Source organism: Oncorhynchus masou, chromosome 1, assembly GCF_036934945.1.
Source record: "Oncorhynchus masou masou isolate Uvic2021 chromosome 1, UVic_Omas_1.1, whole genome shotgun sequence".
NCBI lineage: Eukaryota > Metazoa > Chordata > Actinopteri > Salmoniformes > Salmonidae > Oncorhynchus > Oncorhynchus masou.
The window spans coordinates 41503756-41520766 of record NC_088212.1 but is presented as its reverse complement, the minus strand read 5'-3'; the positions used below and the strand labels follow the sequence as shown (position 1 = coordinate 41520766).

At 41.7% G+C, this 17011-nt stretch overlaps 1 protein-coding gene across 1 annotated transcript; it reads left to right on the top strand.

Annotated features, from left to right (window-relative positions):
- The first annotated feature begins 4316 nt into the window (after positions 1-4316).
- LOC135552928 (fibroblast growth factor 10-like) lies at positions 4317-15592 on the top strand. The gene is made up of 3 exons (XM_064984917.1): positions 4317-5402; positions 12734-12837; positions 15026-15592. Exons 1-3 carry the CDS (start codon positions 4907-4909, stop codon positions 15215-15217), a joined length of 792 nt encoding a protein of 263 aa, XP_064840989.1. The 5' UTR covers positions 4317-4906; the 3' UTR covers positions 15218-15592.
- Positions 15593-17011: the final 1419 nt, after the last annotated feature.

Below are 17011 nucleotides of genomic sequence, written 5' to 3'. Positions count from 1 at the left end.
ATTATGATGTCTGGTTAAAAGTTTTCAAAAACATACCTTCTGTATCTAATGGGGCGATAACTATAGATGGGGCATTCAGTCTGTCAGAGCGAGAATGTTATATTGGCTCTCACATTTTCCATGAGAGGAACACAATTTGTGCTTCAGCAATTGATAGGAATCAAAAAAATACTTAACAACTATCAGCACCAGTGGTGGAAAAAGTACCCAATTGTCATACTTGAGTAAAAGTAAAGATATCTTAATATTAAATGACTCAAGTAAAAGTGAAAGTCACCCAGTAAAACATTACTTAAGTTAATTTCTAAAAGTATTTGGTTTTAAATATACTTAAGTATCAAAATAAACTGTAGTTTAAAAAATATACTTAAATATCAAGTGTCAACATTTCAAATTCCTTATATTAAGCAAACCAGACCGCACAAGTTTCTTGTTTTATTTATTTATTTACGGATAGCCAGGGGCACACTCCAACACTGAAACATCATTTACAAACTAAGCATTTGTGTTTAGTGAGTCCGCCAGATCAGAGGCAGTAGGGATGACCAGGGATGTTGTCTTGACAAGTGTGTGAATTGGACCATTTTCCTTTCCTGCTAAGCATTCAGAATGCAACAAGTACAGTGGGGCAAAAAATTATTTAGTCAGCCACCAATTGTGCAAGTTCTCCCACTTAAAAAGATGAGAGAAGCCTGTAATTTTCATCATAGGTACACTTCAACTATGACAGACAAAATGAGAAAAAAATCCAGAAAATCACATTTTAGGATTTTTAATTAAATTAATTTGCAAATTATGGTGGAAAATAAATATTTGGTCACCTACAAACAAGCAAGATTTCTGGCTCTCACAGACCTGTAACTTCTTCTTTAAGAGGCTCCTCTGTCCTCCACTCGTTAGCTGTATTAATGGCACCTGTTTGAACTTGTTATCAGTATAAAATACACCTGTCCACAACCTCAAACAGTCACACTCCAAACTCTACTATGGCCAAGACCAAAGAGCTGTCAAAGGACACTAGAAACAAAATTGTAGACCTGCACCAGGCTGAGAAGACTGAATCTGCAATAGGTAAGCAGCTTGGTTTGAAGAAATCAACTGTGGAAGCAAATATTAGGAAATGGAAGTCATACAAGACCACTGATAATCTCCCTCGATCTGGGGCTCCACGCAAGATCTCACCCCGTGGGGTCAAAATGACCACAAGAACGGTGAGCAAAAATCCCAGAACCACCTAGTGAATGACCTTCAGAGAGCTGGGACCAAAGTAACAAAGCCTACCATCAGTAACACACTACGCCGCCAGGGACTGAAATCCTGCAGTGGCAGACGTGTCCCCCTGCTTAAGCCAGTGCATGTCCAGGCCTGTCTGAAGTTTTCTAGAGAGCATTTGGATGATCCAGAAGAAGATTGGGAGAATGTCATATGGTCATATGAAACCAAAATATAACTTTTTGGTAAAAACTCAACTCGTCGTGTTTGGAGGACAAAGAATGCTGAGCTGCATCCAAAGAACACCATACCTACTGTGAAGCATGGGGGTGGAAACATCATGCGTTGGGGCTGTTTTTCTGCAAAGGGACCAGGACGACTGATCCGTGTAAAGGAAAGAATGGGGCCATGTATCGTGAGATTTTGAGTGAAAACCTCCTTCCATCAGCAAGGGCATTGAAGATGAAACGTGGCTGGGTCTTTCAGCATGACAATGATCCCAAACAAGTCTCCAGATCTCAACCCCATAAAAAATCTTTGGAGGGAGTTGAAAGTCCGTGTTGCCCAGCAACAGCCCCAAAACATCACTGCTCTAGAGGAGATCTGCATGGAGGAATGGGCCAAAAACCAGCAACAGTTTGTGGAAACCTTGTGAAGACTTACAGAAAACGCTTGACCTCTGTCATTGCCAACATAGGGTGTATAACAAAGTATTGAGATAAACTTTTGTTATTGACCAAATACTTATTTTCCACCATAATTTGCAAATAAATTCATAAAAAATCCTACAATGTGATTTTCTGGATTTTTTTTCTCATTTTGTCTGTCATAGTTGAAGTGTACCTATGATGACAATTACAGGCCTCTCTCATCTTTTTAAGTGGGAGAACTTGCACAATTGGTGGCTGACTAAATACTTTTTTGCCCCACCTACTTTTGGGTGTCAGGGCAAATGTATGGAGTAAGGGATGTAGTGAAGTAATAGTTGCGAGAAATAGAAATAGTAAAGTAACGTACAGATACCCCAAAAAATGACTTAAGTAGTACTTAAAGTATTTTTACTTCAGTACTTTATACCACTGAGCAGAACATACAGTGTAAGGAAGGGCCTCAAATGCGACGTGGTTAAAAAAGAAATGCAGTTATTCGCTCAATAATCAATATCAACTTATTCCCTGCTCCTCCCAGCTCTGTTTCCTTTAAGTGCTGATTCCGGCTATCATGGTGGGAAGGTAGACAACAAAGGAAGTAGTCTACTGATAAGATCTTGTTTGTGGGGTACCAGATGAACACAGATGGCTAGCTTAAGACCAGACTTAGGACCTGACCAATGCTCTGGCAGCATGTCATTGACAGACATTAAAGCAGCCACTAAGAAAACCGTAGGGACTTCAGGAGAGAAAGCAGAAGGCAAAAGATATGGCATCAACTTCCAAAGGGATGAGAGGAGGAGACAAGGGAAAAAGGTGGTTTCAGAAGTATAATTTACAGTTACACTCAGCAAGATGATGGTTTACAACCAACCAATTAATACTGGCAGTCTTGACAAATTTTCTCTAAGTAGGAAATGACTCCCCTGTGTATGATGATGTCATCTTGCTGAGTCTACCTTTTAATTTCTTGCAGTTTCAGTAACAGTCTCAGAAACCACCAATTCACAGATTGGAAACGTAGTTGAATAAAGTTCAATGGACTAAGTAATACTCTCCAACTAAATTGAATTACTGAACATTTGACAACGTGACACAGTTCTGAGTAGGGGGGTAAAAGAGCTTCTACTTGGCTGTGGGCCATATGACACCTGACTCTCAGAGGAAGGTAGGTGAGATGAGAGAAGCCTGACAGATTCTCTTAAGAGCAATTGGATTGAAACCAGCAGTGGTAACCTTATAGTGTGTTTTATCAGGAGAGATAAGAAATGACACACACACACACACACTCACTCACCATGCACACTAAAACAGCCTACTCAGTAAAGTGTTTGAAACACCGATGTAACTGGTCTATTACTACTACACATACCTCTATGTTATCTACCCAGATAAATCCTATCCTACCCTGGTCTCCTTTCCCACCACCACCCTTGTCGTTCCGCCCCTTATTCTCTCTCTCTCTCTCACACACACACACACACACACACACACACACACACACACACACACACACACACACACACACACACACACACACACACACACACACACACACACACACACACACATCACCCTGACACAGCCCACTCCAATATTTTACAGGGAGTGATGGGAAATGAGAGAACGGTAGGTGGAGTGGAGTGGACTGGGAGGGAATGCACGAGAGAAAGAGAACATATGTAAACATATGTTTCGCATGCCAATAAAGCCCTTTGAGAGTAATTTAATTTAGAGAGAGAGAGAGAGAGAGAGAGAGAGATATGTGGAGCGATGAGAGAGGTGGAGGGGAAGAGAGAGAGAACAAGAGGTTGGAAGTCTCATATTCACATACACAAACACGAACACACATCTTTCAGTGACAGGTAAAGAGGTCAGACCAGGCGTCCTCCTATCCAGCCTGGCCTCAGAGCCATATGAAAAAAGAAAAGAAAATGGAGCAATTCCAAGACTTATGATACTTACAAATAGTGTAGTTACTTTAGACAGAAATGAAAGCAAGGAGGTTGGTCGGGGTGGTTGTAATCCGTGTGTTCAATTCACCTAACCTGCTACGTAAATTCACCTAACCTTTGTTGTTTTAGTTCTCCTAACCTTTCACGTAAATGATCCTAACACTTTTGTTAGTTCTCCTAACCACCAATTCTCCAAGTAATTCTTCTTTGTTGTTATGAGGCAACAAGCAACCTGGTTTCAGAGAAAGACGTATAATACTACACGTCATCCAAGATGTATAAATTATGCCATCCAATTCGTATGCTTGTGTCACAGATTTACATCCTGAACAATACAAATTACCCTGAGACCATGTCACAGAAAGGGAAGAAAAACATCTTTTAACACACACATGCACAAACACGCACACCCCTCCTCAGCCTGTCACCTCAGTGAAGGTGGAGCCACTGTAGAGAGCGGGAGAGAGAGCGAGTCCACTCCACACTCATCCATGGAGAGAGAAAGAGAGGAGAGAGCAGCGGAGGATTTCACACTCAAATGTATTTTACCTTCTTTGTGAAATCTGGAAATCTGTGGAGGGTATCTGGCAGCAATGAGCTGTTGAATGTTTGAGACTTGAGGGATGGACCTGGAGAAAGTGTTATAGCAGAACGGTCCCACATCAGTGGACCTTTCATTATTGGAGTAATCATCTGAGGAACTCTGGTTTGGAATTAAACTCAGCGGGACATAGGACGTCTGCTTGATTTGTCATTGGAATACACTGACAGTATATGCACTGGTAAAAAAAATACGGTGGGTGTTTTTATTTATCTACCTGGACATCTGTATGGGAAGAAACGTGAAAGAGAGGACTCTCAGATTGGTCATTGGAATTCATTGACTTTCAGTACAGTAACTGCTCTAGCTACCAAAACAACAGGAGGAACAGAAGGACATCTCTTTTTGCGTAGAGACCTGGTAGAAAAGGTATCAGATAGCCCCATTTCCCAGGAGGGCTCCCCTCCCTGCCCCCCTAGCCTCCCCTGTCCCCAGCAGCATGTCCCAGGCTGTGAGGCTGATTCCAGTCCTCCCCAAACCACTCTACCATGAGCACATGGGCTGCTGGAGGGAGTAAGGCTGCCTCTGCCTGGTCCACCTCTGGGTCTTGGTTTAGGTCTGGCTCTGGGTCCAGGTTTAGGTCTGGTTCTGGGTCTGGGCTAAGGTCTGGCTCCAGCTCCATCTCTGGGTCCTCCTTTTCCAGCCTGTCACTGTCTCTGCTGCTAGCACTGCTGCTCTCCCTTTCTGTCCCTTTGGTTGTCTGTCATCAACCTCTCTACAAAGGCAGGAACCAGCCCCACAGCCCCAACAGCACTCTTAGTGCCCCGGTGAACAGTTCCCTGGCTGGGTCCAGGATTGGAGGAACTGGGCAGACTGGGGATCCCTTAGGAAGGACAGGGGGTCCACTTGGGAGGCATGTACGCAGCTACAACCACCTGCAGGGAGATGTGCGGCGGAGAAAGCTCTTCTCCTTCCAGAGGTTCTTCCTGCGGATCGATAAGTATGGCAGAGTCAACGGGACCAAGAGCAAAGATGACCCACTCAGTAAGTAATCACAAGAGTATGTTTTTCAATTTGTAGGAAAGTGAAAGAGGGGGAAACACAGGTTCAACCATAGTGTATTAAAAATGAACCATTGTGTTGTTCAGGCTTTCTCAAACCTGGCACGGTCTTCACTACAGCATATCATACAAATTACAGGCAAAAAAAGGAAACAAATTCAAATGATTGACTTGAGTTGAATAACTTTAATGAATAACTGGTTTTTTGCATTGATCATTTCAAATACTGTATGTTGAATCAAAATGGCAAGATTTGTCTCCTGGCAGTTCACGGATGTTAAACCTTTTAGTTTCGTTCACATTCCTGATTAGAAGCTCCTTTTTCCATCTCTAGCAAACATCCATGTGATATCTGGCCTCTCCAAACATTCAGCACAATGATGGTAGATCTCAGATGGCTAAAACAGGACAAGGGAGGAATAGATTACCAACCTGTTATCTGTCATTATTCACTGCCCAGGGTAAATAGCCCTGATAACAACTAGACAGGAGCAGGACTGGGGGAAGGAAAGGAAACGTCAATCACTACCATGCTCTGAGACTCTAACACACACAGCCAGTCTGCTACTGCTGCTGCTGATACCGTCTGGTTTATGATCAATGCAGTATAATGTGATTGTGATCGGATACATTTACACAGGTGCCCGTAACATAAATTGGGATGTTTTTTGACTCGTGCCAAATGTTCGTGCCTGGATATCCTATTGTAAACGGTGTGGCATGACCAGTAACGTGTTTCAACACTTTGTTGCCGTCTTCACGGCAGCTCTTTTGATTTATTGTTCTCAGTGATCACTTGGAGAGAAGGAAAAAAACCTTTCTATCAACCCACTTCCCAATTAGCTACGTGTGTGAGCCTATCTGTGTGCTGGCACTCACATGCTCAAGTGGGTGTGTGTTCGGATGTAGAAACCAAGGAACCAGCCGCACATGTGCCCACTTAAAACTACAACCTCCACCCACCCACCCACCCACCACACCTACCCCCACCCCCAGTATATGGTACTCTAACGTTTCTCCTGGGAGTTCTTAACCACACATTCAATCAAAGACACTTATGGGAAACAGTAAGGGATGTAAAAATGCCACTAATGGTGTTTGTTTTGGCAAGAATATGACAGAAATGTCTTTATAGACTCGACCCTTTTATATAAATGCATTTATAGACTTTAAACTGTCTTTATTTGACAGTGAGGCGAAATGCAATGAATTTCAATGTGCCCCTTTCGGGTATTTGTGAAATAGTACAACAGCCAGGCAAGCAATGTCTTTACTAAGATGATTGGTGGGTTCAACTTGACGCTATAGTACGTGTAAACCTATTGAACCTATCAATTATCTCTCACCATTACTCATCACAATTCTTTACATTTCTAGGCTATAATACTACTGTATTAGTAGTATATATTAGTAATATTATGTCGTATATATTACTAAGCATTTGCAAAAGGTGACCAAGTTTATCTTTGGGATGGGTATGAATGCAGTGGTAGGGGGGTTGGGCGGACACTAATTCATGAATGACATGGTTAACGTCATTGTGGTCACATCAAAGCTACGAGTGTTCAGTATCAACGGTGGTGCCGTCACAAAGCCGTGTCCTGGGGGGGACTGGGGACAGTGTGTGTGGATTATATGGCCCACGATCAGGTTCACAGGGAAAGAGATACTACAGAAGAGCAGCTCTAGTTTCTGCTCTGGACCAGGGGCTAGACATGATCCCTGGGTGGATGTCCTAGACATGATCCCAGGGAGGATGTCCTAGACATGATCCCAGGGAGGATGTCCTTTGTGGGCCCTTGAAATGGCACTCGATCAGGTTTTTGGCACTGATTCTGTGGTAATGCCCAGCTCAACACTCCGGGTTGATAGAAAATAATAACATAGGATCGATATACTGTATGAATAAAACTAAAAAAGGCCATTTCCTAAACTAAATCTGTGTGCTTGTTCTTGCTAGGAGCAATCACATTAAATATGTTGAGTTAAAGGTCTGGTAATCTTTCCATAGATATGTTAAATCATGATTATGTTTATGCACTACAAAAGCATATCTGGAGGCAATGTTACCAGTTTAGATTTTTTTTTAAACCATCCCTCACTCTCTCACTAGTCATTCTCATTACTTCTCTTTAGAGATATGGTTTGCGTCAAGTTTGCTTGTGTGCAAGGTTGAGACCCGACCTTTGAACCCTGGTTACAACAGTGCAGCAATAGAAGGGAAACAACTGGTTTGGAGTTTGAAATACCAACCTTGCTAGCACAGATCTCTACAGATGTAGAGGTGGTGGTTTTGGGGGCTGCCCATGGTCCTGTGAGGACCCTGCTCTGTTTAAGAGCCTGTATCCAACCTCCCACAGATTTATAGGGATGCCAGTGCAAAACTGTCCCACATGGCACTCCATCATGCTGGGATTCTGCTGGGAGCTGACAGAGAGACGGGGCTGGAATGAAAACCCCGGAAATATGGAGCTCTGCTAAAATAAGCACATGGGTATAAAGCAACACAAGCTAGCTGGCATGCAGAGTAAGAAAAAATGTGCTTATCAATAACCTAATTTGCAATATATTGTTACATTTTGCCAAATTTGAACAACCTAAATCATTTCTAATGAATTGTACATTGCTACTGAGAACAGTAATGGTGGACTCTAGCAGTGCTAACTGAGGCACTAACAGATGTGTGGTGGCAGATGGATTAGTCTAATTACACCCAAACTGGGATTGTGTGAGTATGAGCCCAGCCTGTCAAGAGCGCAGGAGGCAAATATAGGAGGCCACCAAACGTGTCTGTGTGTGTCTCTCTCTCTCTCTCTCTGCCAGGGGCCATGTGTGCTGAGGCGCCAACGGACTTAGCCTGACATGGTCCCCACTTGCTCTCTCGCTGTGTGTGTGTGTGTGTGTGTGTGTGTGTGTGTGTGTGTGTGTGTGTGTGTGTGTGTGTGTGTGTGTGTGTGTGTGTGTGTGTGTGTGTGTGTGTGTGTGTGTGTGTGTGTGTGTGTGTGTGTGCCCCCCACAGAAGGGAAACCACAGCCATTACTCTCAGGGACACTGAGATAGAGATGTAAAGTTGTTTATGGATGTGGATAGAGGAAGGATATGAGCAAACTAATTACATTCATTGTGGTCCTCATCTGCTTAACAGCTGATGTATGTTTCCATCAATCCCATATTTCAACATGACAGTACAGTTCGAATGTTCCAGATCTCTGTGTATATTTTTCCTCATTCTTAAATCAAGCAGTCTACCGTATCTGTACTGTAAGCTCTGTCAAATTTTTCTGAGACAACACATATTTTTCAAAGAGTAAACTTCCAGTTACCAAGAATAACAATGCAAACTGCAAAACACATCTGAACTTGGCAACCCACTGTGGAAAATCCACCTTTAATTCACTTTGGCATTGTCTGCACCCCTTCGACCCTAACGCACCATTTGCTGTAGTAACTACAAACAGAGCGTATCAAATGAGCAACACATTAGGAAAAAGAATCCAGTATGCAACAGATATTTCCTTAAATAAACAGATGGAAATGTGTGGTTGACCCAGGGCTATGTTTTTATGCATGGTGTATCAGAATCACCACAACACAACACACAGGTGTCACATTTGGTGCTGGGTGTTGTGATGTGTAGTATGTTAAATGAAGAACACATTTGACCTTGTGGCTTTGTTTTGTGGCATTGTGGATATCATTCCTAAGTGAGCAAGTAGACATGAATCATCACAGACTGAGTGGATACAGGTGGAAACTACTATAGACTCGAGTGTGTGTGTATGTGCATGTGTGTGTTCACGCATACAGATGTGGGTCTTAATTTGAACCCATTTGCTACAGCAGGAAAGTGATCCTGCAGCAACAGGAAATGAGAATTATTATGTGGATTATAATTAATGGACATTTTTAAAGGGGTTGCTACCTTTTTCGTTAGGATAAATGACATTTTAAAGTGGAAATTACAAACTATGAAAGCCTTTTTAAACCTTGAATACACTACAAGTTTGCATTTCCTGCAGGGAAATTCTCAGCAACAAAAGAGTGATCCAATTAAGATCCTACATCTGAATGGGTGTGTGTACACAATGTGTACAATGTATACTCTATGTTTGTGTGGGGGGAGAGACTCTTTGTATGTGTGTGTGTGTGTGTGTGTGTGTGCTCAAACTTTATAAGAGCCGTCTCGCCCCAGCCTCCGGCGTGTGTCTTTGATCAGTGGTCATTAAGTTATTTCTAATCCTCATCTCTCTGTCATGGCCTCTGTTCTCCTCTGTTCTTTCTTCTTTCATCCCTAGCATGTTTACAGAGGGGCCAGAGACAGCCTTAGATAGTCTTACATCCTCACATGATACCGGACACCTGATCCCTTACAGAAGCAACTCTCAGATCTTCAATGGCCGTTGTGTCATAGTCCCCACCAACACTTCACCTAACGGTAGAGCTGGGCGATATGGACAAAAGTCCATATCACTGTAAATGTACTGAATTATCATGGTCACGATACATTTAACGATAAGTTTATAACATTAAAGTGCACCACATTTATTTTTAGATAGAACCCTAAAAACGACTACTACTTTGAATGTTGTCGCTGTCAATAGTCCCATTAACAATCACACATATTAGCAAACTTATATCATTTCAAACTTGTCAGCCAACCATCCCTATATACGGGCTAGCTGACAATGTCACAAAAATGACCACCTTTACTCCACACACAGAGAAGCGTACAAAGATCTCCCTCGCCCTCCATTTGGCAAATCTGACCATAAATCTATCCTGATTCCTGCTTACAAGAAAAAATAACAGCAGGAAGCACCAGTGACTCGGTCAAATAAAAAGAGGTCAGTTGAAGCAGATGCTAAGCTACAGGACTGTTTTGCTAACACAGACTGGAATATGTTCCGGGATACTTCCTATGGTATTGAGGTGTACACCACATCAGTCATTGGCTTCATCAATAAGTTCATTGATGACGTCGTCCCCACAGTAACTGTACGTACATACCACAACCAGAAGCCATGGATTACAGGCAACATCCTCACTGAGCCAAAGGCTAGAGCTGCCGCTTTCAAGGAGTGGGATTCTAACCCGGAAGCTTAAAAGAAATCCCTCCGACGAACCATCAATCAGGCAAAGTGTCAATACAGGACTAAGATAAAAATCGTACTACACCGGCTCCGACGCTTGTCGGATGTGGCAGGGCTTGCAATCCATTACAGATTACACAGGGAAGCACAGCCGAGAGCTGCCCAGTGACACGAGCCTACCAGACGTGTGTGTGCGTGCGTGCGTGCGTGCGTGTGTGTATTGCAAGATAGGATAACAACACCACACAGGAAATGGGAAGAAGAAGTCAAGGAGCGAGGCATGAAATCAAATGTGCCATGGGAAACAGAGAGGGGTCATTAACACACACCAGCATCAGATTAGATAAATGTGTGTGTGTGTATGTGTGTGTGGATGATAAGTGGGCTCTCTGGTCAAAGGACACATTAGGAAGCTGTATATCTCTGACCCCTGATACTACGAGCACAATTAATAACCTCAGCTGTCTACAACAACAGCATGCTATGGTTACTAGGGTATAATTCAACCTTTTCCAATGGCTTTTCGGTAACCAGAATATTTGTACTGTGAATTGGTGGCCTACATACCAAACAAGCCAAACTGTTCACACATAAATCTAATCTGCAACTGTTATAATCCTCATGCCAAATGTAATGTTTGTACCATGTTTTGTGCTGCTACCATGTTGTGTTGCTACCATGTTGTTGTTATGTTGTGTTGCTACCATGCTGGGTTGTCATGTGTTGCTGCCTTGCTATGTTGTTGTCTTAGGTCTCTCTTTATGTAGTGTTGTGTTGTCTCTCCTGTTGTGATGTGTATTTTATCCTATATTTATATGTTATTTGTTATTCCAGCCCCTGTCCCTGCAGGAGGCCTTTTGGTAGGCTGTCATTGTCAATAAGAATTTGTTCTTAACTGACTTGCCTAGTTAAATAAAGGTTAAATAAATGTAAAGATTAAAATGAGTTAAGGTGAAGTCTGTTGTTTTGTGTAGAGGGGATGTAGATGAAGCAAGCTTATTTGGATGAAATCATGGATGGATGGATGGATGGATGGATGGATGGATGGATGGATGGATGATGGATGAATGGATGAAAACTCTACCCTACAGTTGAAGAGATTCTTTAGGATTTTCTCTGACTATTAACTAGAGTATTTTATGTATCTACTGAGCACCATAAGTAGCATAACAGTTCAAATAGGGGGTGCTGATACCTGTCCTGTTATCTGTCCTGTTGATATCTGCCCTTTTTCACACATGAACAACCTGTACAAGTGTGTGGTGTGAAATTGAAATGTGTTTTTTGAATATCCCACTTCCCCTGCCATTATTGATGCGACCCTGGAGCAATTAAGGTTAAAGCTGTAATATGTAACTTTTTGGGAGACCCAACAAAATTCACATAGAAATATGAGTTACAGCTCTGTCATTAGCATTGAAAGAAAGTCTAAGATATGGCAGATTTGTTCTATGTGCGCTATTCTTGCTTGTTTTGTCACATAAACAGAAATTAGGCAAAACTATACGAATTTTAGCCACTGGGAAATGGATTTCTACATAGTGCATCGTTAGGTGCCTTGCTCAATGGCAGATCGACAGATTTTTCTCCTAGTTGGCTCTAGGATTTGAACTAGCAACTTTTTGGTTACTGGTCTAATGCTCCAACTGCTAGGCTACCTAGCACCTAGTTGGCTATGAACCCACACAATTTCACCGAGAGGCTTTCTCAAACCCATCCAGCCAATGTATTGTCTTAAGAAAGGCTTGAGGCGGAACATTTAATGTGTCAATTATTGATGGGCTTGGCTTGGGTAACAATGGATGTATTCCTATCACCTCACTTGACAGTCTGTGCTGCTGTCCATGGACCATATAGATCTGTCCATGGACCATATAGATCTGTCCATGGACCATATAGATCTGTCCATGGACCATAAAGATCTGTCCATGGGCCATATAGATCTGTTCATGGACCATATAGATCTGTCCATGGGCCATATAGATTACCCATTTCCCTTTATTTGACACAGCTGGTGGCTGGGCCTTTGTCTTCCTCAATCAGGAGGGGCAGGCAGACTGCTGACTGTTTTACAAACTCTTATCTGCAGTGTATATGACTACAGCGGATCCGGAACACTAGCTTCTATTTCCTCTGCCTCTGATGTCCCTTAAATCCTCCCCTACAAGTGGTCATGGTGATTATAAATGGCTTATAAAAATGTGTTTTTTGTGTTTATTCTCAGGTATTCTGGAGATCACATCAGTGGATGTGGGCGTGGTGGCTATCAAAGGACTGGGCAGTAACTACTACCTGGCTATCAGCACCAAGGGAGAGCTGTATGGAGCGGTCAGTATCCGTGTCAGAGTTCATTCAACAAGCCTCAAAGAGATTCCCTTAGATTCTTCCGTCTTTATCACAAGATTGTTTAACTATGTAGCTGCTTTCACGTTCAACCAATGGTGCAGTGGAAACTATGAAAAGTGCTAAGAGTACACAAGCATTTAAAGACAAAATTGGAAGTCAGCAAGTCATGACTATAGTTCTAAGGGACACAGACATTAGATTACATCACATTTATCACTGATTTCTATTGAATGTACCCCTCTGGTACATCTTGACTAAGTTGAATTGGTTCCCACTGGGCAAAATCAATGTTGTTTTCAACTTATTGTGACGTGGAAACTATGTGGAAAATATATTGGATTTGAAAAAAAGCCATCAACTGTTGTTTTGAGATGAAATTTCAACCACATGATTATGCCATCATAGTGATTCATTTTCAACATTGACCAGCATTGTATAACATGTGTTGAATTTGTACCTTTGAAACAATGTCAGATCTTCAACTCAATATCCACTATAAGAAAGAAAGAAAATGCTGGTCAGCACCTCCTACTGGGTAGTTGATATATATGCAGCTACCCTTTAGTCTCCCATCCAGGGTTTTAACCAAGCCTGGCTTTGATATTTATCACCAATGCGCTTTTGCGAGAATGTTTGTTGAGAAATCTCCACTTTATAGATTCACTGTTGCTATCATAGTCATTCCCAAGCGTAGGTTTAAGAGAGCAAATGAGATGTAACCATATATTTTCAATCATGTATCATCAATGATGCTATTTAGGCCTATATAGCATTTGGGAAGTCATCAATAGCTATGGTTTAAATTCAACCCAGGGTTCAACTAAAACTAGACAATGCCTATAGGTCTAGGCCTAGGATTTTAAGCTTTGGTTGATTTCAAAAGTAATCTACAAGTTAGTAAAACAAATATGTTGGATTCACATCTCCATCCAAACCCAAAATTGAAGTCCTCCCCTACAAGAATATAACTGTATTTAAAGTGTGTTTAAAAGTTAGATTTTATTTGATTGAATCCTATTAATTAGCTTATATTTTTGGTTTTAATGGAGACATGAATCCATTATTTCAATTATTCATGTGTAGACAAACTGGAAGTAAGCCAGACACAGTGGCACAGACAGAACTACCCAAGGACACATATCCTTCAAATGTTGCTATTTGGTTGCGTTGACAACCAAACACAATTCAAGTATCACTTTTGACATTCAAAAGTAAATAGTGTATTAACTTGTTGACCAGTTAAACAAGTATATGTTGGATTCATGTCTCAATCTCAACCAAAAATAAAAGTGAAAGAATAGGACTAAGCCAGTTGCTCAGATGGGACTATCCAAGCAGTAGATACATCTCCTTTAAACGTTGATATTTGGTTGCATTGTTAACCAAACACAATTCAATATTACTTTTGTAATACAATAATGTAACCGTATTTATTCAACACATCCCATGCCACATTCTGAGGTTACTGTAACAGTACATGTCTTCTTATGTAATCATAGAAAGCTGCATGTTCAAGATAGCGCGCAAATGTCACAGGTCTGTGGAGACTTTTAAAATTGATATAATAATATGCACAGAATCTCCGTTGACCACTTGCACTATGTATTTAAGTAATCTCAATTGCAATCCAGGTCACTTGGTTGCGCTATTAGATGAAGCACAATGTTGACACATTAAGTTGTACAAATAAACGAAATATCTAACGTTGTATTCCCATTTAAACTTTGTTGTGACAAATTTAGGTGCCAACTAAAACAAAAATCGGACATTGATTTTCGATCGGAATTTCGTTGTGCTTTTAGATTGTTGAAAGCATAGCGACAGCACATTGGGAATTAAACAAACTTTTGACTATCTTTTTGAGTGGCTGAAAATAGGTTGTAATATAATCTATCAACCAAATATTACCCAATTCTCCACGTCGGAATTACGTCAGTTAGCTAATTAGAATGAATTAGGTTGAATAAATACCTGGAAATATTTGGATTTTGATTTAAACTCTTGTATGAACAGTACACCACTGGATTAACTACAGTGGGGGTATTTTTACATCCTTTGCCAGTGTATGCACTTCAAAAATGGAAATGGTTGAAACAGTATAAAATGGATTCAGTCAGTATCCAAATACACATATGTGAATGTAACCCAATAATGTCCCTTGTTCTTCCAGAAAGAGTTTGGCATTGACTGCACACTGAAGGAACGTATTGAAGAGAACGGCTATAACACCTACGCCTCAGCCGAGTGGAGGAACAAGAAGAGACAGATGTTTGTGGGCCTGAGTGTCCACGGGAGGCCACTGAGAGGAAAGAAAACACGGAGGAGGAATACGGCCACCCACTTCCTCCCCACCATGGTGTGATGATGATGAGGAGCTTTTTACTGGACTAGACCCTGTCGGAGAGCTAATTCAGCACTCAACAATCTTTCAACTAAGGATAAGAAAGGAATCTGGACAGAGAGCATCTGAACTAAAATACATATTTTGTCTAAGGAAGTTACTTAACTGCGCAGATGCTGCCTCCCACTGGGCACGGATGTCAATTCAACGTCTATTCCACGTTGGTTCAATGTGATTTCATTGAAATTACGTGGAGCTACGTTGATTCAACCAGCTGTGCCCAGTGGGGCTGCTTCTGACTTTGCTTAAGATGGTTTATTGGTTTGGTGGATGGACAGTGTTTTTTGTGGCACATGGTGAAATATAAACTCTATTCTGTGCCAAATCATTGGAAGGAGGTGGACTGAAGGAGGATGTGACATGGGGGGGGGGGGGGGGGGGGGGGGTGACAAAGTAGGAGGCTGTTTCACACATCAAGTGGATGAACTGAGGAAGCACTGGTTTTGTGTGTCCAAAACACTTGTTACAAACTGTAATTCACCGGTTCTCAATCGCATTTCAATCATCTGAACAGGTTTAGAAATCAAGAAGAAGGGCTAACAGATCATCATGCGAAAACAGCAATAAACTCTTGAGCAAGATCCTCGTGCTCATTTTAAGCCTGAAACCATAACAAAAGTGAATATATAATGTATACTTAACCACTGAGTTCTGACTGTGTTGAAGCAAATTATTTATTTTGTGTAATATTTAACTGGAGGTGGAAAGAAGGTGAACATTTCTTTGCATTCTTTTACACCTTTAATGTCTGTAAGAGAAAATAAAATGAGACGTTTCCTCCTCTGCATCCAGATGTTCTCATGTCCATCGCTAAAGTGTGCAACTCAAACTGGTTGACTCAGTAAACATCCGACCAATACACATATGAGAATGTGAACTTATCCCTCTTGTACTATAGAATATTAAGTAGATGTCTACATAGATAACAGGTTATGCTAAAAGAAAGATAACCCAGAGCACAGAAAACAAGTGTAGTTTTCGAATGACAAAAGGTAACCATTACAGGCCCACCAGATATTCCATGTGGCAACCATTGCGCTAATGATTAGAGTTCCCAAACAAACTGGAAACATACAGGCCAACCACATCAAAACGTAAGGGAGGTAACTACCCTGGTATGGGCTGTAGATGCTTACATCATTTTTTTCAACTATCACCCCATTACCGTGGAGCCGCAACATTCCCGAATGTTGGGCCACATGGATACAGAAAGAAAGCCTTTTTTCATACAGTAAGTAATATGAAGAAAAGTTGACCGTACGTAGACCACACATTTCTGCACTGTATTGTCCCACATCAAGCCCTTACTAGAATGTAGTGCAGGGTATGTGGGGTAGGAGGCTGTGAGTGTGTGTTTGTGTGTGCGTGCATGTGCGTGCCTGTGTGGGTGCGTGCGATGTGTGTACACGATGCGTACATAAGAGAGATGTCCATATGACCTGTGTCTCGCCAACACACGTCCCCCTGTAATCGTCAACAAACGCTCTAATCAATGACAGCTGTCAGATGCCAGATCAAAAGACCAGGGGGGAGAATGTTAACACCACGAACGCTCGGTCCTGTGCCTCTCTCATCTAAATATATTTGTATGTAAGGGCGTGAAATTGGGAAAAGAGCACAAGGTGTGTGCAAAACAAACATGAAAATGTCCAGATTTATCCCATTCAACTAGAGACTGATTCCTGGCCTGGAACGACTGTAAATGCTTGGAGATACTGTAGGATGCCAGGGATCATGACGGTATTTGTTTTGAGC

Excerpts from the sequence above, each read along its gene's own strand:
- LOC135552928 (XM_064984917.1), top strand. The coding sequence starts at position 4,907 with ATGAGCACATGGGCTGCTGGAGGGAGTAAGGCTGCCTCTGCCTGGTCC. Across the intron at positions 5,403-12,733 it reads GAGCAAAGATGACCCACTCA|GTATTCTGGAGATCACATCA; the intron begins GTAAGTAATCAC and ends GTTTATTCTCAG. Across the intron at positions 12,838-15,025 it reads AGGGAGAGCTGTATGGAGCG|AAAGAGTTTGGCATTGACTG; the intron begins GTCAGTATCCGT and ends TTGTTCTTCCAG.